The sequence below is a fragment of the Lynx canadensis genome, chromosome B1 (assembly GCF_007474595.2).
Source record: "Lynx canadensis isolate LIC74 chromosome B1, mLynCan4.pri.v2, whole genome shotgun sequence".
NCBI classification, from domain to species: domain Eukaryota; kingdom Metazoa; phylum Chordata; class Mammalia; order Carnivora; family Felidae; genus Lynx; species Lynx canadensis.
Window position 1 is genome coordinate 73,974,363 of NC_044306.2, and position 26,277 is coordinate 74,000,639.

Sequence of the window (26,277 nt, forward strand, 5' to 3'; positions counted from 1 at the left end):
ACCTGTGTGGCTCGGTCGGTTAAGCAACTGACTCTTGATATGGGCTCAAGTCGTGATCTCTAGATCATGAGATCAAGCCCCACATCCAGCTCTGCACTGAGCGTGGAATTTGCTTGGAATTCTCCTCCTCTCTCTGCCCCTCTGCCCGCTCATTTGCACGCATGCTCTCTCTAAATAAATAAATAGAATAAAATAGGACATTAAAAAAAAATATTATTATTTGGAAGGGATAACCATCTCTAGCATACTCCAATTGCCCACATTGAAGATTACTAAAAATTAAATAACAACAAAAATTTTATATTTTATATTTGATACTAAATTTTATATTCTGTCGTGCCTAATACAGAAAGTCATATTTCATGCACATAAAGCACTTGAGAATCAATCTTTACTCCGCATATGATCAGTTATCATTAGATAGCATTAGAAGAAGTCGGAGATACAAAACTGTGCTAAATATATTCTGAATGGTATATTGTCTCTGGGACTTAGAAAGTATCCCCTAATAGCTTTTTTCTTAACTCTCTTAAGATTGAAACTCCAAATGGACATACTTGCTGGTTAGATGGATTTCATATTCAGGTATTAGGAGCACTCATCTATGTCTGACACAATCGCATCTCGTAAAAACTCACAAACCAGGGCTTTGGGATGACCTAGTGGTTTCAGGAATTCTATGTCTCTGTCCTCTGCTGGCCTCTTGGTACACAGCAGATACGAAATGGAAAAGCTACTGTGGATGGCAAGGGAGGAGTGCAATTCCAGACTGTTCTTCTCTCTCGTCCATTTATGGGGCAGGACTAAGTAGACATGACCTTGACTTCATCCCTGTCCAGTCTGCCCTTCTCCATCTCCGTAGGCTCTATCTTACTCTTTTCCTATAGCCTGGAATCCGACTTCTGTGGTGAAATGCCGGAACAAGCTAACCTGTTGGAAGTCCCCTGCCATGTGTCATCTATGGGACAACTGCCTTTTTATAATGTTTAAGGTGAGCAAAGGAGAGAGCATTTCCACTCCTAGTTTCCTCCAGCAAAAGCCAGAAGTCATACTTCTTAAAAATTTCCCAAAGCCTCTTGTACTTATTTATGGACAGGAGAGAGAGAGAAGAGTTGGTGTGTCCTCTGTTCTCCAGTGGACCAGGAAGAAGAGATTCACCTCACAAGACAAGTTTTTAAGTGCCAACTTTCTGGAGACTTCTCACCTGATCCCAACCCCACCAGGCTTCACTTCTTGTCATCCTCGGTCAACTTAACTTCATCTACCAAATATATAAAACCCACTGCTTCAAGCCATTGGCACAGCCACGAGTGACTTGAACTGATGGGAGTGTGTGTGGTGTGTGTGTGTGTGTGTGTGTGTGAGACAGAGGTAAGGAGGAAGCAAAGGAGGAGCAATTTCCATTCTCACACCACTGCCTAAGCCCCACACCAGACTAATTAAGTCAGAATCTCTGGGAGTGGAGCCAGTGCATCTGCTTTGTTTTAAAAGCTCCTCAGGAAAAGGAATGAGCTGATTAAGCCATGCAAAAACATGGATGAACTGTAAAATACATGTTGCTAACTGAAAGAAGGCAGTCAGAAAAGGGTACATGTTATATGATTCCATTTATATGACATTTTGGAAAGGGCAACAACTATGGAGATTGGTAAACAGATCAGTGGGTTGCCAGGGGTTAGGGGAGTGAGCAGGGATGAATAGATGAAGTACAGGGAATTTTTTAGGGCAGTGAAATTATTCTGTATGACACTGTAATCATAAATACATGACACTATGCCTTTGTCAAAAGTCATAGTACTTTGTAGGCAGAAGGAGTGAAACAATGTATACAAATCCGAAAACAATCATTTAGGATGTGAGAGAATGCCAGGACAGAATGTAGACTGTGACAGAAGAATCTAACTGGATTACAAATACATGAAATAACCACACTGAAGGAGGAGAAGAAAGGTCTGACCTAAGTAAACTTTGAATGAGTAGAGACCTAAGATTAAAAGCAAGGAACTGAACATAAGTACTGTACTCTAGTTTGTAAAGTGTTTTCCCTCGGGGCTATGGGTTCACAATTCTGATACTGCTATCCATGTATCCCGCAACTGAATAACTCAGTAAATGGATGATCCATAGTAGGAGCTATGTTTCTCACCCTCAGAAGGTTATTAACACTCAAGGAGAGAAGGCTAGAATGATCCATATAGTAAAGGATAAGAGTTAAGACATCAGTCTGAGATCATGTTTAGCATAATATAGATTACATGTGTCTTAATATAGATGGATACATATAGGAACATCTATCGCTATGATATACACATGGGTTAGTATATACAGCTCTATTTCCTTCCTCTATCAGCTAAGAAGCCCAGAAGCAATGACACCTTAGTAGCAGTGAGCACACCTAGTGCCCATATCTTTTCTAATGCCATTCTACAATAAAAGGAACCAAGGTTCCTTGGAGAAATGGTTGATTCTAGGTCTTGGCAGGGAATATACAAATGAGCCCGGAGTACCTTGTACTGCCAGAAGTTAAGGAAGTGCTCAAAACAAGCAAACAAAAAGCCCCACCAGAATTATGAGGATAAGTCAGAGACACAGAAGCCAACTGAAAAAGCTGCCAATGGTAAACGCTAGAATAATCTGTGCAACCAAATAGTAGTAATAATAGTAGTAGTTCGTAGTTGTAGTCATAGTAGTAGTAACAGTAGTAGTAGTAATGGTGCTGTAGTATAGTAGTAGCAATAGTAGTAGTCATCGTAGTAGTAGTAGTGACAGTAGTAGTAACAGTAGTAGTAATAGTAGTAGTGGTAGTAGTAATATAGTAGTAGTAGTAGTAATGGTAGTAGTAGGAGTAGCAGCAATAGTAGCAGCAGCAGAGTTGGGGTTATAACCCAAAGTATAAAATAATATCATGAGGGGCGCCTGGGTGCTCGGTTGAGCGTCCGACTTTGGCTCAGGTCATGATCTCACGGTTCGTGAGTTCGAGCCCCGTGTTGGTCTCTGTGCTGATAGCTCAGAGTCTGGAGCCTGTTTCAGATTCTGTGTCTCCCTCTCTCTGCCCTCCCCTGCTCATGCGCTGTCTCTCTCCTGTCTCAAAAATAAATAAACTTGAAAAAAAATTTAAGTTGATGCTTTAGGGGCACCTGGGTGGCTCAGTTGGTTAAGCATCCAACTTCGGCTCAGGTCATGATCTCATGGTCCGTGAGTTCAAGCCCCGCGTCAGGCTCTGTGTGCTGACAGCTTGGAGCCTGGAGCCTGCTTCCGATTCTGTGTTTCCCTCTCTCTCTGACCCTCCCCTGTTCATGCTCTATCTCTGTCGCAAAAATGATAAAGTGTTAAATAAATATCATGAGTCTATGTTGATATAAATGAATGAATGAATGAATGAATGAAGGAGAATAGACAAATCTCTCATGCAGAAGTCCACGTAATTTATGTAGATACTCCCACCTTAGAAGGTTATTGGTTACAGTTTTGGGGTCAGCTTGGGTAGGGCTGTGGTGCTCGATTGTTTTTGATCAAACACCCATCTAGATACACACACATACACACCCTATCAGGTTCCTTTTCTCTGGAGAAGACTCACTGATATTGAGGCTAGAGCTTAACTCTTCCCCCTCCTTATGAATGGGCTGTTCTTCGTGATTTCCTTCCAAAGAGTACAAAATAGAAAGGAATAAAAAAAAAAAAAAGAGTAGCTTTATAGTAGAGAAACCTGACAGACACTGCATCACACAGGTGATCAAGGTGAAAATCACAGTGATAGACTGATAGCACGTACCCTTGCTATGGTTGTGATAAGAAGTTATCTTCATTCCTAAAACTCATAACCTCACTGTAATCAAGAGAAAAACATCAGCTAAATTCCCATTGAGGGATATTCCGCAAATACCTCCCCCAGGTTGTCAAAGCTCATAGAAAAAAGTGAAGTCTGAGAAACCACCACAGCCAACAGGCGCTCAAGGAAACATAACAACGAAGTGGTATCCTGAATCGGATTCTGGAACAGAATGAGACATTCGTTTTTTTTTTTTTTTAATCTAATCCGAATAGGGGCACCTGGGTGGCTCAGTGGGTTAAGCGTCCAACTTGGCTCAGGTCATGATCTCACTGCTCATGAGTTCGAGCCCCACGTCAGGCTCTGTGCTGCAGCCCAGAGCCTGGAGTCTGCTTCGGATTCTGTGTCTCCATCTCTCTCTGCCCCTCCCCCTCTTGTGCGCTCTCTCACTCTCACTCTCTCTCTCTCATCAAATATACAATAAAACATAAGAAACTTTTAAAAATCTAATCTGGATAAAGTAGGTACTTTATTTCATAATAAGTGTCAGTGTTGGTTCATTGATGTGAAAAAGATACCTACTAATGGTAAGATGGTAATAATAGGGAAATAGGGTATATGGTATATGGGAACTGGTACTATCTTCATAGCTTTCCTTTACGTATAAAACAATATTTAAATAAATATTTATTTTGTAAAAAACAGCTTCTTAGGGATTCTATGTGCTGCCAAATATTGGAACACCTCTTCATCCACCTTCATCTTGGAGAAGATGCAGGTATCCCAGGTTAGAATTCTAAAAACATTGCTTTCCAATGGATTAGTCTATGCTCCCTCTCATCACATGGGAAGTAAAAATGATAGAGGAGCCTGAGCTTACTCCCGGATCTGTGAATCAGAGTCCCAGAATAAGAGAAGGTGTTTAGGCTATAGGTAAGCTTAAAAAGCTTCCGGGTGCTCGAACTAAAGCCCTGGATAAAAACCTTTCCTCTTGAAGGATTCCTCAATGGGGAGGTTAAATTGGAGGTTATATTAGCAGTGTACTCTGGTCCAGGTGGAGTTCAGTGGGTTTTGCCTGGAGACCCTAACTACACTGAAGCATTCCTAGGAGGAAAAGGTGTTTCAGTTCTAACCAATGAAGAAGCAGTGAAAACTCTATGTCCAAAGCCTGGAAGTGGTGTCCTGTGCTCAGAGAATGAATGGTATGCGTTCTCCTAACAGTGCTCTGTGCATTTCCCACCAAAACAGTTCTACAGCGTCAGTTGGGATGCCCACAAGGAGCTTGTCAGACAATGTCTGCGCCGTCTGTGGGCAGAAATCATTGTGGAGCTCAATGAAGAAGGGCTCATTGAAACACCTACCAGCTCTCATGCAATCATATGTATCCTTTCACGGGAAACCATATGGGCTTCATCAAGCCAATGATGGAGGCAATTTTCAAATAATCTGTGTTGGTCATGGCAAGTCAGGGAGCACTGTCTCATACCTTCCTCCCCTCCTCCTAGCCCCATCTCCTCTGCCTTGCTTAGCTCCCATCCCCAAACCCCAGGTCCTTGTCCTCCACCTTCCTCTCTTGCTGAGACATTCTGATAATCTCTGCTAACTAATGAACCGCTAACTGAGGGTGAACCTCTTTGGCCAGTGATTTCCTTTGTAAAAATGAATCTTCATGCTACCCAGAGAGAAAGGCTGTATGTAGCATCTGCCCAAGATACTGGCTGGGAAAGTTGGCAAAGCCGTACGTGAACAGATAGCCAGAAGAACATGGGAGAAAAAGGTGTGGGGGTGAGAAAAAGTGGAGTTTCAGGTTCCAGAGGAACTCAGAACTGTCCAGGTGGAGCCTCTGAATCTCACAGGGACTGAAAACAACAAAGTATGCTTTGCCTAGAAATAATCCTAGGAACTTGTGTCAACAGTGATAGCAGGTCAACCAGCTATCAGCTCTGGTCTTGGAAAGAAGATAACGCCACAGGCAGCAGGACACCGCGGACTACAAAGGAGGGACCAAAAACTTGAGCATCTAGTTTTTGAACCATGTGGCTTCCTCCTGTCTGCGAGGTCTGCCCTGAATGCTGATAGATCTTTAGGTGTTAGGATGCAGACAAGCCTGGGCCTGGAAACCAGCATTCTCTGGGAATTCCAATAACCGTTGAGGAAGACCTCAACATATGGAAAGATCTAGATCAAGAGTCCGGAATATGTAACTCTGGATACCAAAGTTGTGTTTGAATTGGCCGACAATCAGTATTTAATTCTCTCCTAAATATAGGGGAAAAGAAGGTATCATTTATCTTTATTTTATAGTACAATACCAACTGTACTCAGTTCAACCCTCTGGCATTATGAGCTGGTTAAACCATCTGTCTTTTGCCTCTGAAGGCCCACCTAACTCAGTAATACTCTAGATGTGCAGTGCCTATGAACTCGTTCTGTTTAATCTGGACAGATTCCATTTATTCAATCCTGAGAGTTAAAAAATGGAGTAAATGCATCTGAAATGCAATAGGAGACCTTACTCCTGACGTTTAAGCCTTACCATTTTAAGGTAAGAAACACAAAATATCCATATGGAGTTCTATGGTGGTTTTCCAGTGTGATACCTTTCCCAAAAAACTATCCTTCCAAGTCTGGTCCTAGTTTTAAATACGATTTACTTTTCAAGTGTTGGAACAGAGCCCCTTATGCCATTTGCAAGTGGAAATATTTTCTCTCTCCACCTTTAAAACCCCTTAGGATTGTTGTGCATGTGGGCATATGTATCTAAAATGTAGTCACTTTTAAATTTGCTTTGCAGGGAGTACTGTTAATGGCCCATTTTAGCATGAATCATATTAGCAAGGAGTGGGTGAACGTGAGTCATATTAACAAGGTGGGGCAGGGGAAGGAATCTGAGTATTGCTCTCCAGCAACTCTGCCAGCTTGGAGACTTTTCAGGATCGAGATTTAAAGATGAGACAGGATATTAAGAGGACGTGGACATTTCAATATTGGCTCTATGACTCCTGAACTCTATACCTATCTGGAAGATGAGCCATACTCCAGCCCTTTTGAATAAAGGGCTGCAAGGGTTTGGGTTTAAAATCTTGTTATAATGTTGCACCTGGTGTGGCTCAGTCAGTTTAAGCTTCCGACTTTGGCTCAGGTCACGGTCTTGTGGTTCATAGGTTCAAGTCCCTGCATCAGGCTCTGTGCTGACAGCTTGAAGCCTGGAGCCTGCTATGGATTCTGTGTCTTCCCTCTCTCTGCCCCTCTCCCACTCATTCACTCTCTCTCTCCCTCTCTCTCTCTCTCTCTCTCTCTTTCTTTCTCATGCTGTCTCTCTCTCTCAAAAGTAAACATTAAAAAAAATTTTATTAAAATCTTGCTATAATACACCACTTTAATGTTAATCCAAGCCTTTGCAAAAATGACCCAATTCCAAAAACGTACAATAGTGGAAACTCTTAGTTACATACACATCTAATATTGAGGAATTATACACATGGTCTTGACTGCTCTACACTCCCATTTATTAGGGAGGAGACTGCTACATCATTGCTGTTCACATGGACATGTAGGCAGGCTAGTCAGAAAATCGTTTGATTTTGATTCAGAAAGCTACACTTGGGATCAACAATTGTAAAAATAAATAAATAATAGGAATGGATCTCATTACTGTTACTCATTTTGCCCAAATCTGCAATGTTGTGGAACCTGAGAAAATATATCTGCAAAAGTAGTTGGTTTTGCGTGATTCACTCAATATTTATTTAATAAATAGGCACTTAGGCACTGCATCAGGTGCTAAGGACAGGGAAGAATGAGACCTGTCCACAGGTTTCATGTGGTCCAGGAGAAGACATGGATATACATAGATGTCGTGCTACAGTGTGATAGGAGCATCTAATGGGAGCAATTGTGGGAAAAAGACAGGGTTGCTCTCAACTTTGGGGCAAAGGGCCAAACTCTCCAGACAGGGAAATATATACAAATGAATTGTAAATGCCTAGTGTTTCAGATTTTATTAGGTTATATTCTATTAAAAATAATGCCTTCTTATCAGTAACAAAAAAAAAACTTAAGACTCATAAAGCCAATAGAAATCTCCATAAACTTATGGTTTAGGACTACAAGTAACTTAAGCTTGTCTAGGTGCCTAAGACAAGTGTGATTACGTAGTAGTAATGAGTAGGCACAAACATAGAACAAGGAAACACTATGGTAATCTATGAGAAACACACAATTAGCGAGGCAAGGAGATGTATTAATACAGTGTGATGTTAAATATTGCTGTAAAAAAAGCACTTTCATATTCTTTATCTAATTTAATTCTTGGGAGAATCTAGTGCAGCAAGAAGAACAGGTAAGGCCAAGAAGCTATGTAAACCTCGCAAGTTCCTAAAGCTGTTACAGCTCTGACTGCAAGCTCACAGTCCTGGGGTTCCATTGGCCTACAGAATCTTCCTGAGAGTGATGTGCACAGTCAGTCATGACTCACCTCCATTCTCACCCTCTACTTCATCCTGCAGATGGGATCATTTCCATTATGCCATCATGAAGCAGACCTTGCCTCTTACTATTTAGAAACTTCCCTAACGAGATGCTTAAGCTTTCACGATTCTGCATCCGAGGTTGGTGTATAGTTGGTAAAAGCAGACTTGCCCTTACTGCAAAAGAAGGTTGATTTGAAGAGGATGATCAGTAACCCGTATCCTTTAAAAAAAAAAAAAAAAGTGTGAGATATTATGTAAATGTTCTGGTAATGTATTCTTAAATCTAAACATTCATTATCTTCATTACAGTTTTAGCTGAAAGCTTTGTTTTCCCATGTCTATTTCAAAATGACTTACTAGTCTCTTTTCTCCCCTGTGCCTATGTTACTACTCTGGCTAGGAATTAAATGCCAAAAAAGATACATTATCTCTTTATAGTCCATGTATTCTACTATAAGGGCTTTAGTGGGAATGTGATGGGATATTGCAAAGAGATGGGTAAATATATGGAAGGATTAGATAGATAGATGATAGCTATATAAATAGATGATGGATGGATGGGTGGGTGGTGGTGGATGGATGGATAGGTAGGCAGATAGTTGGATGACAGGTAATGGGTGGATGGGATGAGTGGGTGGGTATATAAATATATAGACTGGAAAGGAAATTTTAAAATCCCCAAATGTGAACTAGTATATAGAAAAGTATTTTAAGATATACTATAGTTTATTATTTCCAGAATGAGTAAGGTTATTTCCCCTGGATTTGGTCTTTTAAATTCCTTGCCATGCCTCATCTTGTCTTAGGCGTAAACCCTAGTGATAATAATATTGAAAGAAAATGAGGAACTACAGACAGCTTATGGCAGCAGCTAGGATTTTATAGACACCAAGGTTCTCCAACTGAGGCCACAGAAGCCTCAGTGGCCCCATCCAGAGCTGACCACAAAGACTTAGTCCTCAACCCCACTGGCTCAGACCATAATACGGTAAAACCTTAGTTTGCAAGCATAATTCATTCTGGAACATGCTTTAATCCAAACCACTTGTATATCAAAGTGAATTTCAAGAACCATTGGCTCAGTTGTGATCATGTCACGTTCAGTGTCACGTACTACTTGTATTGCAAGACATGCTCGTTTATCAAGCTAAAACTTATTAGAAATGTTTGCTCATCTTGCGGAACACTCACAGAACAAGCTACTCACAGTCCAAGGTTTTACTGTATATCTCTTCCAGGGGGTAAGTGGGATTGAAACATAGCCCCACCTTCAGCAGCAAACATTGAGAGTTGGCATCAACCTGCCAAGTACTGTCTCTCCTCATACGAGACAGCCTTTCCAGACTTTCTGTGTACCAGTCACCTAAATTTTACAGTGCTGAAGGAGACACCTCCCTTGTTGCCCCTCTCCCCCTACTCTTTACCAACCCTGAATGTAGAGTTTTAACAATGCTGCCAGGGGCAATGCCCACACCTCTCTGATGACTGCAAATCAAGGAAAAGATTTGCAATTAGGGCAGCAGAGGAGGGAGCATCTTTTTGTCTCAGGGCCATGCCACAGCAAGAGAGCACCTCTGTGGCCACCAGCTCCCTCTGGTGTGTGATGCTCCCCCCTCCTTCCAGTGCATCCGCTGTCTCTGAAGTTCCCTTCTGATAGGAGGAAACCAAGTCCCAAACTGCTTTTGGTTAACAACTTATAAAACTAAAATATATGCAGCTTTGTTATAATGTTGGTGATAATATGATCATAAATGTCACCTTAAATGCTCATTTAAATAACAAAGGACCATCGGTTACTCCATACAGTCTTGAGAGAATAAGCTTTTGAATATTACATGTACTCCTTTTATTGAGAGTCAGTAAAAGGAAAAGCTTCTTGGGGAATATTGCCTTTATGTATGTAACATTGCTATTAGAGATATTATGTGTTAATTACATCCCCTTAGCACAATTATCAAAGAAACCGGAAAAAAGCATATCTTATCTGTGATGGTTTTCTTTTCAATACAGTGCCGAAGGCTGTTTTGGCTCACTTAAGGAAGTTTCCATGATCCTTGGTTTCCAGTGTCGTCATCTTCCTCTTCCTTTCTCTGTTAGTATATGACCCTTGCCTTTTGTTGTTTTATAGTTTGAGATTTTATTGTAATCTGTTTTATTGTTGGAAATTTGGTGTAATGTAAATAACAATGATAATCAAATGCTATAAAAATCACATAAGGGGCTTTTAAATGAGCATACAGAATTAAGAGGAAAGGAAATACTCATTGCATTGTTGATTACATTTGCAAATGATATTCATGAATATTTGTGCTACTTGACTGTATATAGAGCAACCTCCTTAACTGAGATTTAGCTGGGAGCGCACACACTTTTTATATGGACAAATCCTGGATTGGCTTCGTTATTTGGTGGCCTGGCAACCTGTGGTGATTGGAATAGTTCAAGGCATTAATTATTCACTAGGGCTGGAATAGTACAGCAGACTCACTCCAGAAGCAATGTGTTGCATGTTGAAATATTTTTAAATCCTTGATCCTACACTTAATATCGATGTTCTTTTTTTTAATTTCAGAGGTGATCCCAAGAGTTTAGAGAACTGAGCCTTACCTAAGCAGTCTATGTGGAAAGAATTTAGAGAGAAGCTGAATGTCAAAAGTTCAGAAAAAAACCAAAGGTGAAACCAATGAATCTGTGAAGTAGCAATTAGTAAAATTTATTGTGCACACATCTAAAAGATAGTTTGCAAACCAGGAGCACTCAGACCAAAACAAAGAATGAGGCTCAGAGCTATATGTTATAAAGCAGCTCATATAGTGTGGAGGCAGTGACTGTTTATTCTTCATGGTGACTGGTTACAATACGGGAATTTTCTTAAATGAAAGGGAATTGGTTAGTGATCACCTCATCTCAATTTGGGGAGAACAATTTAAGTTTTGCTTATGATTTTCAGAGGTGTAAGCAAGAAGTGATCTCGGTCAAGTTAGCTTTGCTTGTCCTGCAAAGTAAGCTAAATTAAGCTTTGCTTGTATGACTAACCTGGTTTTGTCCACTGAAGGAGTTTTCAAGTCTGGCCTCTGTTTGTGTTTGGTTTTAACATGAACAACAGAATAAACAAATAGAGCACACTTTGCATCTTTCCCCTTGTGATCATTTTCTAATTGATGCATGCAGCCCATTTGTTAGCACCCGCCATGGACATCCTACCTCTAATTTGGCTGATAATGTACTTCTTACATACAACATTTAGTTACAACTGGTATCTTCTAACCAGTTCAACATCTTCAAGGACGTAGGCAGAGTTGTTAAGTAATCTACAGTTCAAGGAGATTACTGCAGCTTTGGCACCATAAAGGCCTCTGTGTAGAGGGCATTATTCCCAAAATGTCTAGCACTAGGTGCCACAGCCCAGCCCATTCAAAGGGCCTGAGCTGCACTGCGTTTCCTGGGCCTGCCAAGTGCACTTGACCCATCCAAGGGTTGCATTAAAGTGGAGGAAAACCACTCTCTTCTTTTGTGCCACTCTGTTCACATGCACGCATGCACACACACACGCGCACACACCATCACTGTTGCTGTACTCTGCTTTTATTTTCTTCATAGCACTTATCAACACCTGAAATCATACCATACATTTGTTTGTTATTGTTTGTCTCCCCTTCCAGGAAGGCAGAGAATTTTATCTATTTAGTTCCCTGTTGTATCTCCAGCACTTGGAGCACTGGCTGGATATAATAGGCACTCAGTAATTATTTGCTGAAAGAATGAATTAATCCAGCAGGAGGGGGTAAAATTAATGGAATAGGAAAGAACTGTCCAAAAGAATTAACTCAAGAACGATAGACTCCCCAAATTATTTTGTTTTAAATTGCTGGTGAGTTGTTGAACAGCGACCACCACACACATATCAGACATCTACTCTGCACACTTGAAGACATTATACTTGTATGAAGTAGAAGGAAACACACCTACTGTCAAAAACATAGGCCATGTTCTTAATGCTATTCAAAGTTCTATCACAACCATAATGAAAAAACTCACACTCAGATTTTTTCTACCTGTTGGTAATTTTCCTTCTTGAAACTTCCCAATGCTTCAGTATTATGATTGACTCACCATCCAGATTATTAGATTGAACTCTGATTTATTTCCCAATTCAGCAAATATTTCATTAATTCAATGCTTATTCCATACCAGGCATGGGCAACAATTAAGGAGAGAAAACAAGATTCCTGAGCTTATAGTCTATTGACAAATAAAAACACGTCACTGTTGGATAAAGCACTACCTTAAAGTGTTTTCTTCTATAAAAGGAGCCCTTAAATTGACCTCTGATGCATTTCCCATTTATCTTTTATGAACAGCTGCAGGAGGATAGCCTTTAGAACCCTTTGCAACTCAGGGAGAGTAAACCGTATGTGTCTGCATAGAATTCTAAATGACCCTCAGAGTTCAGAAATGTTGGATAATCACTAAACAATCTGACACAAAACAATAAAGATGCCATTCCCTTCATAGTTTAGGCATTGAAAACCTAATCCCAATTTTTTGAATATGTATATATACGTTGAAAAAATTATGGAGAGCTATACACTACACAGTTACCAGTGGTCATCCCAAGGTGAAGGGGGAAGAGTGGATTCATTCTTTCTATGCTTTTACCTCGTGTCCAAAATTTCTACAGTGAACATGTTTAACATTTGCGATGAGGAAAATAAAGATTATTTTTATATTACTTCAAATCTAGCAATTAACCATGGAGCTATTTCTATTGCTGTTTAAATTACTGAAATTAAATCTACAGACCAAGTCCATGTTAAATTTATCTGGTTCTCATGATAATTAACATTGTACTTAATGGAGGACATAGAGAAGTAAAGCAAATAGTCCATAATTGCCTTTGGTTTCTGTAGCATCTCAAGTTTCCTTCTCCTGAATTTGTCCATTTTTTTCTTAGACTAGCTACTGTTTCCTCCTTTATACTTCCCAGGAGTTGTTATGAGAGAGAAGAAACACTGTGAGTTTCCCCAGGCCTAAAATCTGCTATGCACTTCATGAATTTATTTCTCTGGGATATTTTTCTACAAAAACAAAACAAAACAAAACAAAAACAAACAGGGTCCCTTGTATCACTGCTAGTACCCATAAGAGAAAAATACACATTTATAAACTATAATCTGTAAGATGAGTCACTTCTTGGGGAAAAAAATAATAGCTAACATCCACTACCAGCATCCCTATTACCCCATGCAAACATCCATGGTTCCCGTTCTCAGAGGTTTGGTCCTCTTGCCCCCCTCACCCCTCCAGAGGGAGTGGGAACCAAGGGGCATGCACTCATTGGTTTACTTACCTTGCTGTACATTCAGACCTACATCATACCCTTTGATGTAGATATTACTGGTCCTATTCTAAGGGCAGGAGAATATTTGGAGACAGGTTAAGTGACTTGCCCAAAGATATGCATCTACTGACCAGGTTTTCTGACTCCAGAGCTCAATGAAGCACACGAACCCAGTCCTGGCTGAGAACTAAGCAGGTCAGGTCATTTCTACTCGGTCATTTCTATTCGGGTCATGATCTCACAGTTTGTGAGTCAGAGCCCCACATGGGGCTCTGTGCGGACAGTGCAGAGCCTGCTTGGGATTCTCTTTCTCGCCCTCTCTCTCTGCCCCTCCCGTGCTCACCTTCTCTCAAAATAAATAAACATTAAAAAAAAAAAAAAAAAAAAGAACTGAGCAGGTCAGAGGAGGTTAGCTTCCTTTCACATGTGGTTTCAACTTAAGAAATGTGTGTCGAATCAGCAAATAGTTCTTAGCTTAATTTATTTCATTGCATTAAATGCAATGTAGTATTAACTCTAGCTTATAAAATTAACATATGGAAGTAGTATCTATCTTTTAAATTATTGTGTATCAAATATTTTTTGAGTCACGCTGAGGAATTGCTAGGCATATACTTGTTTAAAGATCTACTTACTTCACATGTGCTTTTGTAAATGTTCAGAGGAAAAGAGAGCCTTTTTTAGAATCAGAAACAAGACTTTTTCAGAAGAAAAAAGCAAGATGCTGCAGGAGAAATGGATGAGAAGACAGGGACCGAGAGCCAGAGTAACTAGACACTACTCAGAACTTCACCCAGAGGTAAAGGCTGAAGGAAGATTAGAGTCAGGGATGTGGGAGGCTTCCTTCGTGGTCTTCTAAACTAAGTATTTCATTCACACTTGACCCTTGAACAACACAGGTTAAAACTGCATGGGTCTACTTATGCTCAGATGTATGGTTTTCTTAATAAGATGTTCTTTTCTCTGGCTGACTTTAGTGTAAGAATACCACATACAATAATATATATAACATACAATCTGTGTGTTAATTGGCTGCTTATGTTATCAGTAAGGCTTCCAGTCAACAGTAGACGACTAGTAGTTAAGGTTTGGGAAGTCAAAAGTTACACACACAGATGTTTGAGTGTGCAGAGGGAGGGGGTACATCACTGCCCCTAAGCCCTGCCTTGTTCTAGGTCAACTGTACTTCATTAGTTTCATTTTCATGGGAAGCCACAATTTACTGTATATTGTGTTATATACACTTTCTCAAGTAACTATGACTGGAGAAACCTATCAAACACCCAGAAAGACAGACCCAGTTCATGTGAAAATACACCATCTAGGTACTTTGCATACTGTAAAGTTTAATGCGGACTCAAGGCACTTCTTTCTAGGAACAGCAACAAGTTTGGCTGAGTGCACCAACCTTTTGCCTTCTTGTTCTTGAGAGCAGTCACACAGTGAGGAAACAGCTAGGTGGGGTAGAGAATGCCATCTGCAGACATGCATGAGTATCCTTGCAGAAAACTGACCAACACATTCATGGGAAATCTGTTCCTTCGTGCTATTTCCTAATGAACTAAACCAATTGCTACAGATAATTCAGATGTCGATAATGGACTCAGATCATGATCATCTCATAGGATTAATAAAAAGCCAAGAACATTTAATTTTTAATCTGGTAGTTTTTATAAAACAGCACTCTAGAGGCACCTGGGCAGCTCAGTCAGTTAAGCGTCCGAGTCTTGATTTCAGCTCAGGTCATGATCTCACAGTTTGTGAGTTTGAGCCCCACATTGGGCTCTGTGCTGACAGCACAGAGCCTGCTTGGGATCCTCTCTCCCTCTCTCCCAGCCCTCCCCACCCCCCCCAAAATAATAATAAAACATTTAAAACAACCAGCACTCTAGACAAAATATGAACAGTTTTAGTGGTTTTAGTAAGCAAGCCTTCAAATGACAGTGCATTTATGTGGTCCACCTATAACTGTCAGAATGGACTGAGCTACAACTAGTGATATAAAGACCACCACCAGACCAAGACTGGCCTTTAATGAAGGAACCTAGGACTTTATTGCAGTTCTCAAGTTTAACCAAAACCCTTCCTGCTGAGCTTCGTCTGTGGGCCACTCCAGGTAGGTCTTGGTGTTCATTATCTTCCGCAGCTTACAGAAACGCTGGGGGATGGCCTTTTTCTCAATGGGCTCCAGAAGAATGAGAATGACAGCATCGTTGTTCTCATCAAACAGACGGAAGTGGGAGAAGTCCAGCTCGTACTTGCACCACTCACTCTTCACAAAGTTTTCAGAAAGCACAAAGATGGTTTTGTGGCTCTTCTCGATGGAGTCGATGATGTTGTCGATAATCCATTTGCCGGGAATGAAGTCCCGCTTGTGAAGACACAACTTGAAGGGAGGGTCGAAGTGCTCCAGCTCCTGGACCATAAGGTTCTCCACCCAGTGGGAATCCCGCTCGCTGTAAGACACAAAGGCGTCATAACAGAGGTCCCGTTGGGGAGCTTTCCTGGGCTTCCTTTTGGCCTGGAGCCAAGCCCACATCATTTTCAGGTACCACAGCCCGTGGAAACGGTGGCACAGAACCCCCGTGAGCAGGATCAACAAGAAAAGGACACAGCACACGGCAGACACCAGAGCTGCCCTGTGGCATTCAGAAGCTGGGAGATGGGTGTCCTGAACCCGCTGGCCCCGCACATAGAATGGAGAGTCACACAGGTAATTGTGTGGCCAGTCGGTCAGGATCTGGGCCAGTGCTTGCTGCTCCCGCGTGAAAGACAGGAATTCACAGGAGCAAATGAAATTGTTGCCGCCAGCTTCCAAAGTCGTCAGTCTTTGAAAAGAATCAAGTTGCTCCTTAGAGAAAGTGTTTATTGCATTTCTGCTGATTCTCATGACCTGTAACGTGGGTAAGAAGGAGCCATCTGGTAGAGTCTTCAACTTATTTCTGGAAATATAAAGTTCTTTGAGTTGTGGCAAAGTCAGAGAAAATGAATCGAGATTGTTATTGCTAATATCTAAAATTTCCAGTGTCCAGGGGATGCATCGGGTTAAGCTGTATATTCTGGTGTTGGATAAGTTCAAATATTTCAACTTTTCTGGCCACTGACAAGTTTCAGGCATAGAAAGATAACTGTTCTTACTAATATCAAGGTTAATCAAGTTTTTCAGAGTAAGCAAAGTTTCTCCGGTTTTTTCTAATGATTTCAAACGATTTTGCCTTAAAATTAAGGTTTGTAGGAGGGGCCAGGCATGCTCACAGGCTGCATTTCTCAAGTATTCTTCAACCATTAAATTGTCACTGAGATCCAAATATTCTAATGATTTTAAATGTTGTGAAAGTAAACAAGGAACCAGAAACACCTTACTGCTTTCTACTGTGACTCTTTTAACTCTTTCTGTAAGTGAATACACACTACTCAGATCACGAAACGAGTAGAAGTATGGAATGACCAACCTCCGTACTGTTAATGTCTCTATCCCATCTACACTTCCAATTTTGCCCATGTCAGATACGTCAAAGTCACCAAGCCCATGGAGAGTACAGTCCTCAAACTCTACTTCTAACACTCCAGAAACATAATTCAACAGTTTTACAAGTTCGCTAAAACTTCCATCAGTGATTTTCACGTTTCTAAACGTCCACTTTTTAATCGACGTATTTGTTTCATTGATGGATGCTTTTGAAAAATGTAAAGTGTTCAAATGAGTATCTCTCAGTTCCAATGTTCCACAGAACTTAAAAGATCTACAAAAATCTCCAGCAGCAAATCAGGCTGTTTCATACGAAGGGCCAGATGGCTGATGTTCTGAATGGACTTCAAACTCTCTGGCTCATACTTCTGGAGATTTGAAGCATCAATCTCAAGTTCCTCAAGAAAAGTCAGCCCAGCAAAATCCTTTTCCTGAATCGCAGTGAAACTGTAAATATTTCCCACTTTCAGAATTCGCAAAGTTGTGAGCTGAGAAAAAAGAGGTGTTTGCCCAAGTGATTTGTAAGGATTTCCCAGCAAGTTTAAGAACTTCAAGGAAGAAAGGGGCCTGAACCACAAGGATGATAAATTAGATATGTGATTATAGGATAAGTCCAAATGTTCGAGACTCCCCAGGGAAAAAAAAGAATCTTCCTCTATCGTGTTAATTTCATTAGACTCCAGCCTCAGAGCCCTGAGGTTCACACAGCCCTGCAGGTCACTGTTGCCAATGTAGGTGATCTCATTGTTGGAGAGGTCAAGGCTTCTCACAGCCGCCGTGAGTCCTGAAGGGATGGAGTTTAAAGATCTGGAGTGGCCCTCGCAGACGCCCGTGGAGTCACAGGACAGAGAAGTCTGATGAGGGGCCACTTCCTTGGAGAGGCTGGTTACAGCCCCCAAGACCCATACTGTCCACAAAACACGTGACATTGTCCAGTCCAGTAATTCAACCTACAAATAAAAGAGGTTCAAATGAGTGACTGTGTTTGACAGTATATCATGATTCCAGTTCTTGAGAAATGTTTTGTAAGGTATAAGGCACATGCGCACGCACACACAGAGCTACCTGGAAATAACAGAGCGGCAAATGGAATGTATGAATGGGGATATGTTGCTGCTACATCCAGCAACACCAACACAGACATTCTGCCACTGTGCCATGACCTCAAGATCCAATACCATCTGGGAGTACAGAGCAAGACTCACTATGCATGAGCTGAAAGAATGAGTCAATGAATGAATGGAGGAATGAACAAGCAAGCAGGTTTAATACGAGCGAAGCTTAATTAACCCTATGGATTTACAATCACCTACTCACGCACTTCAAGCCTTCTTGTATTTAAGCATGCCTCTTCCCTGCCTCAATGCCCGCTGGGAGTTAGGGATCTCACAGAGCCCGCCTGCAGCTCTCACTGGAACAGGGTTCACTGACTGCAGCTCCAGCGGGTAGCATGGTCTTTCACCGAAAGAAAAAGGTCCTGTGCTCCCATGCTTCACCTACTCCTAGCAGACAGGAGGGATGCTGGGGACCCCAGGCAGAGCGAGGCGGTTTGCTGGGCTGAGGGACAATCAGACCATCGGAACCTTCTCTTCCTTGCAGAAAAGTAAGTGCAGAAAGTAGTGCTCCAGCCTGGATGTGGGGGGAGTAAAGCTGTCTGCACACTCTCTCCCACTGCTAGTTTACAACCGTGAATCCAGCACTGTCTTTCTGCCCACCTCCTGGGTCCTATATCCCTCTTTGGCTCTATTCGGCTCTCTCGTTCCTGCTGTCTGTACTCCTCTGCTCACTACATTAGCTCTACAAAACAATTTTAAAAATCTAACCCCAAGAAGAAAACTTTTTGTGGGTAAAACTAATTTCCCACATGCACAGAATCTGAGAGATTACGAAGGCCCTAGGCCTATATAACTTATAGGTACAGAGAATTAAAATATAAATAATGTTAATACACACTTGGCTGGGAAATTTAATAGCTGTTGCTGCCAGATTTTTTACGGCCACACCAGTGCAACTGCTCGGCATCCCCTCCTGTCTCTTTTAGATAAATGGGGCCATACTGTGCATACTTATTCTGGATTTTCACTTCTCACCTTACAATATGGCTTGACATCTTTTTCCATCCATATATACAGACGTTTCTGATTTTTTCCCAATGGATCACAGCATTTCATAATATGGATAACCCATAATTTGCATGCCCATCAGCACCATATGACAGTTCCAACTGCCCTCTCTCTTGCCACCACTTTGCACTGCCAGTCTTTTTAACTTCAGCTATTCTGGTAAGCGGTGTAATCTCATCCGAGTCTAAATTTCATTTCCTGGACTAATAATGAACCTGAACACCTTTGCATATGATCATTTGGAATCCTCATTTGTAATGTGCCTGTTTCAGTTTTTGGCCTACTGTTTTCTATTGGATTGTCACTATTATAATAATTATTATAAATATTAAATTATATATAAATAAAGATATATACTCTGGAAATGGAAGGAAGATACATATGTTACAAATACAAGCATTCCTCAGAGATACTGCAGGTGAAGTTCTGCCATAATAAAGTGACTATCACAATGCAGCCATTGAAGTGAATTCTCTAGTTTCCCAGTGCATATAAAAGCTATGTTCATACTACACAGTAGTCTGTTAAGTATGCAAGGTCTAAAAAAAAAAAAAAAAAGTACATACCTCATTTAAAAATGCTTATTGCTAGGGGCACCAGGGTGGCTCAGTCAATTAAGTGTTCGACTTTGGCTCAGGTCATGATCTCACAGTTCATGTGTTCGAACCCTGCGTAGGGCTCTATGCTGACAGTTCAGAGCCTGGAGCCTGCTACGGATTCTGTGTCTCCCTCTCTCTCTCTCTGCCCTCCCCCACTTGCACTGTGTTTGTGTTTCTCTCTCTCTCAAAAATAAATAAGCATAAAAAAATAGTAACAAATTTTTAAATGCTCATTGCTGAAGAATGCTAACCATCATCTGAGATTTCAGTGAGTCATAATCACTGAGCACAGATCAACATAATGAATATAATAACAATATTGAATATAATATTGCCAGAATTACCAAAATGTACCACAGAGACACAAAGTGAGCAAATGCTGTTGGAAAAATGGCAGTGACAGACTTGCTCAATGCAGGGTTACAAGACACATTTGTAAAAAACACACTATCTGCAAAGTGCAACAAAGCCAAGTGCAATAAAACAAAGTATGCCTGTATCTTCTTCCACTCTGCCGCTTTCCTTCTTGCGTGGTGGAATCTTCTGATAAACAGATGTTCTTAAATTTTCTGTTCTGTTTCTTTGTAGTAATTTTTGTGTCCTGTTTAAAAAATATTTTTTACATTATCATGAAGATATTCTCTTTATTATTTTCTAAATCTTTATTGCTTTGCCTTTCATAGGCCTATAAACCACATGGGATTAATATTTGAGGTAGCAGACAGGATCCATTTCATTTCCAAAATGGATATTCAATTGACCCAGCACCATTTTTAAAAAGATCACTTTGGGGAGACAGTCAACAATATTACTTTTGTCAACAATCGCATGTCCTCATAGGGGTGAGTGTGTTTCAGTGTTCTCTATTCTGATCCAATGTCTGTTTGTCTTATCCTTGTACTGGTATCACTACATTCAGTGTATAACATAACTTAATATCCTGGAGGGAGGTGGGGTGGGGCGCAAGCCCTTCCTGCTTATTGTTTTTCTTCAAATGAGGCTTGGTTAATCTTGGCATTTTGCATATTCTTATAAATTACAGAATCATCTTATCCGTTTCAAAAACAAAACTTGTTTATTTTAAATGGCAATACTATGAATCTGTAGGTCAATTTGGGAATTACTGACATTGTTACAATGATGAATCTTTCAATCCATGAGCAGGATACATCTTTCCATTTATTTAGGTTTTTCTTTAATTTATCATAATAATATCTTACGGTTTTCTGCACAGAGGTCTTGAGCATATTTTGTGATATTTATTCCCAGGCATTTGAGATCTTCTAAGCTTTAAAAACAATAATACATACTTATGTGTGGTATATATTTATTTCAATTAAATTTTATGTATTTACCATGCACTAATTAACCCTGCTAAATTGATTTAGTAATTCCAGTTTGTAGATTTTTATCTTCTATGTACACAATCACATCACTCAGATATAATAATGTTTTTTCTTTTTTCCAATCAGTATACCTTTACCTTGTTTTCTTGATTACTGAATGTTGAATCTTATCAAATTCTTTTTTCTCTTCCTGTATCTACTGAGATAATAACATGAATTACCTCCTTTACTGTGTTAATACTGGTGATTACATTAATTGATTTAGTGTTAAGACAATGTTGCAGTTTTAGAAGAAATCCAAGTTAGTCTGGATATATTACCCTTTTTATATTCTACTGGATATATTTATTTACTAATATTTCCTTAGAATTTTTGAAAGTATATTCAGAAGTAAAATCACCCTACACATTTCCTTTCCTCTCCTTTCACCAATGCCAGCTTCTAAGACTGCAGTTTTTGTTATTATTTGTACATTTTTCTTGTTTTTGTGAAATATATTAAATATGCTTAACAGCTACAGAACTATCCAGATTTTCTTTTTATTCATCTTTCAGCTTTGATAAGTTGTGTTTTTCAAGGAATTTGTTGTTTTCGTTTAATTATGCAAATATATGGACACAGCTACTTATATCATCCTCTTACTATTTTAATGTTTGTAAGACCTATAGTGAGGTTCCCTATTTCATTCCTTAGATGAGTAATTGGTGCCAGCTTTTTTTATTGTCCTGTCTGGGGTTTATCATTCTTTACAAACGTTTTCAAAAACCAGCTTCTCAGTTTATAGATCCTCTATTTCTTTTCTATTTCACTAATTTCTATTCTTCTAATACTATTTCCTTCCTTCTGCTTTCTCTAGATTTTATTTTATTCTTCTTATTCTAATTTCTTTTTTTTTTTTTAATGTTTATTCATTTTTGAGAGACAGAGAGAGACAGAGTGCGAGCCAGGGAGGGGCAGAGAGAGAGAGGGAAACACCAGAATCCGAAGCAGGCTCCAGGCTCTGAGCTGTCAGCACAGAGCCTGACGCGGGGCTGGAACCCACGAACTGTGAGTTCATGACCTGAGCCTAAGTCGGACGCTTAACCGACAGAGCTACAGCGCCCCTCTAATTTCTTAAGGTAGATGCTTACTCATTAATTTTCAGTCATTCTTCATTCTAATATATTCATTTAAGACCATAAATTTTCATCTAAGCACTATGTTAGCTATATTTTCCATGGTTTTTCCTCTGCTGTTCTTTCCATATTTTGCCTCTTCAAGTTTCAGTCTTGAAATTTTCTTCTAGTCTATTTTCTAGCTTATTCTTCTTTCTTCAGCTGTGTTTAATCTACCGTTAAATCCATCCACTGCTTTTAAATGTTTGGTTATTGCTATTTTCATTTATTTAATTTCTGTTAGATTCTTTTCCCCATCTGCTATGTCATTTTTTGTAGTTTCCAGCTCTCTGCCAAAATTTTGAATCTTGTCTTTCATCACCTTGAACACGGTAAGCATATGATAGGCTGCATAGCACTTCTAACAGGCTTGAAGGGCAGGGAGTTAAAGGTGAAGGTCTAGGCCAATCATGGATGGAAAGGTAAGGCTGAAGTAGAGGAAACCAAGCCCTCACGTAGCTTGTAGCACAGCTCTGATTTATCTGGATGGCTCAGACATTCTTAGTCTCTGAAAATGGATTAAGATGATTTCTGGAATAGCTAGTGCTCACAGGTACCTGCACAAGCAAAGGAGAATTTTCTCCAGAAGACAGTAACGTTATCCTAGGCCTCAAGTTTCTTTCTACAAACAGTGTTTCAAGTTGAATGTCCAGTACACAATAAAAAACAAGCAGGTACTAAAGGAAGCAAGATAATGAATATGAGAGGAGCAAAAACAGCGGCAATGGAAGCTAGCCTATAAAGACTAAACTAACCTATAAAGATCTAGTATCGTACCCACCTCTAAAACTGATGGTGGTTAAGATGAGATGAGATTACTGTTTGGTACTGTATTTATTCCATTGTCTTTCTGCTTAATTAGTTATTGAAAAAAAAATCATCTTAGTATAACTGTACTGGGCAACGAAAATTTACTTGATTTTTTTCCATTTTGTAATAAATAGCACAAATCTTAAGAAATCTATACTAGTTTTCGGCTAAGATTTAAAGGTCAAATACATCTATTCTAAATTTGTCCTAGCCTTTTGTCTCTAAAATGTAAAATTCATACGAGCTGAGATCTTGGGCTATTTCATACAAGTATTATATGGCACCTATTGTATGGTGGGTTCTCAACAAATAATAATTACTGATGATGCTAAAACTACCATTAACAACTTGACACTGAAGATCACAGTCACTTCTATTCCTCTCATTTCCTCTATACATTACAGCATGGGGCAGAGAGCTCCTCAGAGTAAGACATGGAGAAAGGGAAAAGCAATGGCTAAAGTTAGACCGAGTGGAGTCATATCTAATGAGAGTTGTGGGTCTGGATAAAGCATAAAATCATCTGCTTAAAGAATTCAGAAAATTGGGGCGCCTGGGTGGCTCAGTCAGTTAAGCATCTGTCTCTTAGTTTCAGCTCAGGTCACAATCTCAGGGTTCGTGAGTTCAAGCCCCACATCAGGCTCTGTGCTGGCAGTGCGAATCCCTGCTTGGGATTCTTCTCCCTCTCTCTTTCTGCCTCTCCCCCACTCTCTAAATAAATAAGTAAATAAATAAAAAAGCTTAAAAAAAAACAAAGAATTCAGAAAATGGACAGAGTGGTGAGGAATCACTGGCCCAAGACCCAGGAAAAGATGGCAGTCTGACAAGTAAGCCTGGCATTACAGGCAACTTCTGCTGTTCACATCTGCAGAAGCAGAATTGAGAGGAAGTTGAAGCCCTGTTGTCCCCAGAGAAACCACAACCAGATACCCACTTCAGGGTGAGGGCTATAATGGCTGAGTAAAGCAGGAGTGGAGAAGGGCCCCAGGGCCCCAGGCTCAGTTGAGAATTGAAAGCACACTCTCCATTAAGCCCCTGGCAGGGAAAAGGCTATACCTTATGTGAATAAGGATCTCAGAAATCTCTGCCCTCTGGCCCTGGATGAAGCCAGCCTTCTAGAAACCTCCTCTAAAAAATCAGAACTCCAGGCCTGCCACATACACTGGTGTGGATCAAAATATTAAAAGACAGAATAAAAATTTGGGGGAATTGAATAAAAAAAATAAGTTCCCAAATTAGAAATGCATATTGATTCCCCAATAAAAAAAATAAAGAATAAAAAAAGAATAAAAATTTAAAATAATAAAGAATAATTAAAAATAATAAAGAATAACAATAAAATAATAAATCAGTAAGTTGTGTATTGAATTAATAAATAATGATATTAAGTAATAATAAAGCCTAAGCATTTTCTTAAAGAGTATAAATTCCTCACCCAGCCTGAAAACAATGGAATAATATCCTCAAAGGGCAGAGAAGACATACCTGCCAATCTACCTGTCAGTACCCATTTAAATTATCATTTAAGAGTAAAGGTGAGATACACATTTTCAGACATTCAAAACCTAAAAACCAAAAAAGAATCTTTATCTATACTCCATCATTGAAAGAAGGACCCAAAAACATGTTCTTCAGCAATATGGAAAATAAACCCGTTAAGAGTAGGCAGCAAGAAACTATGGTTGCATTTTTTTAAATTTAATAATTGATAAGAAAGAAGATAGCATTCAAAAACTCAAGCATGGCTTTTGGTATGAGGAAAAAGGAATGTAAATTTTAAATGCTATTGTGGAGGAAAACAATTTTAACAAGCAAGCCTCTTATTTATAAGAAGTAAATACAACTTACATTTATTACTAGATCTTTGTAAGGAGGTCACACCCACAATGCCCTATACCATAAAATCATGCTCAATTACTATTTAACCAACCAAGCCAAATTCTTAAGGGAAACGATACAAAAAATTAACCGATAGCTTAGAAACTTATAAAACATGCTGCAAACTTGTGACAATTTTCGTAAAATAAGAGCATCATAAAAAGTTTAAAGATGCAAATGTTCTCCGCTTAGAAGAGGAAGAAACTTAAAATAATGGTGAACAAGTCAAAATAGGATGATTGCCATTTCCTTTTTTTTTTTTTTTTCTCTTTACTTTCAAGTCAGGCCATCCTATCTATCACTTGCTTTCTGGTAAAGTTCTTAGTAACACTGCAAACAGGACCTTCTTCTGCAAGATTAGTATCATCTCAGCCAGCTGAGCTGTTTGTTTATACTTGAACAATCAATCAATTTCTCTCCCTCTCTCTCTCTCTCTCTCTCTCTCCCCCTCCCTCCCTAAAAAACAAACAAAAACAGTAAAAACACTATCCTGTCTTGCGGCTAAGTTCTAAACACAAGTTCTCATTTCCAGAATTTGGAGAGCTTAGAAGGAGAACTTCAGGGCATTCTTTAAAGAACTCGTCTAAGCTTAAATGCTCTAAATTATTTTCTCATCAGAGACATAACTCAGATCTTTTAAGGATGTTAGAACACGGAGGGCGCGTGAAGCCGGGCTCGGGGTTAGTGAGCGAGAGTCCCAGGCAAATCCTGAGTCCTGAACTTTTCCCACTTCTCAGCCACAGTGATGGAAATCCAATTTTGGAAGTTAGGTCCCTGCAGTAACCCAGGAGCGCAGACAAACCACCAGCGGGAAGCACGCGTGCCGTCTGAAAGCCCTTACCTGACCCTCGTCGTCAGGGCTCGGAGTGGAGGGTGGCGCGCAGGCTGGGGCCGCGGGAGCGTCGGCGTCCTAGAGCCCCGTGTGCAACCGAAAGGGAAGCAGGGATCCCCGGCGCACCCCGGCGGAGGGCTGAGGAGCGAGGACGCCAGCAGAGCGCGCTCTCGGGCGCGGCAAGAAAGGCCCGACGTACCCGGGAGATGGCGGAGACCCCCGGGCCGCGTCTCCTGGCGGCCTCCGGATGCGACGCGCCTGGGCCGAGGCCGGGAGCGAAAGGAAACGTGCGCGCGGCGAGCGCGCGTTCTCGCCGGGTGCGGGAACCTTCTGTCGCTGAGCACACCGCCGCGCAGCGGAGGAGAAGCCGTGGGTCCGCGCGCCGTCGCGGCCGCCTTTGTCCCCAGGCTGCTTCAGGTGACCTCGACTGAGGTTGCGGCCCACCCGAGGCGGCCCGAGTCCGATGAGGGCGCTGGGAGGG

The 26,277-nt window shown here is 40.5% G+C and overlaps 2 protein-coding genes across 2 annotated transcripts in view; one reads left to right on the forward strand and one right to left on the reverse strand.

Moving 5' to 3' along the window:
• The window catches only part of RNF175 (ring finger protein 175), a 48,286-nt gene extending 36,905 nt beyond the window's left edge, over positions 1-11,381 (forward strand). The window contains 9 exon segments of the mRNA XM_030312884.1: positions 5,021-5,035; positions 5,037-5,088; positions 5,091-5,120; positions 5,123-5,153; positions 7,589-7,595; positions 8,361-8,397; positions 8,400-8,423; positions 8,426-8,459; positions 10,598-11,381. Coding sequence (XP_030168744.1) covers positions 5,021-5,035; positions 5,037-5,088; positions 5,091-5,120; positions 5,123-5,153; positions 7,589-7,595; positions 8,361-8,397; positions 8,400-8,423; positions 8,426-8,459; positions 10,598-10,718 — 351 coding nt within the window. The 3' untranslated portion in view covers positions 10,719-11,381.
• A 4,093-nt stretch (positions 11,382-15,474) lies between these two features.
• Positions 15,475-26,277, reverse strand: TLR2 (toll like receptor 2). Its single transcript, XM_030312885.1, is given in 3 exon segments — positions 15,475-17,308; positions 17,311-18,004; positions 25,996-26,277. Coding segments are annotated over 2 exon segments (2,352 nt in total). The 5' UTR covers positions 17,984-18,004; positions 25,996-26,277; the 3' UTR covers positions 15,475-15,629.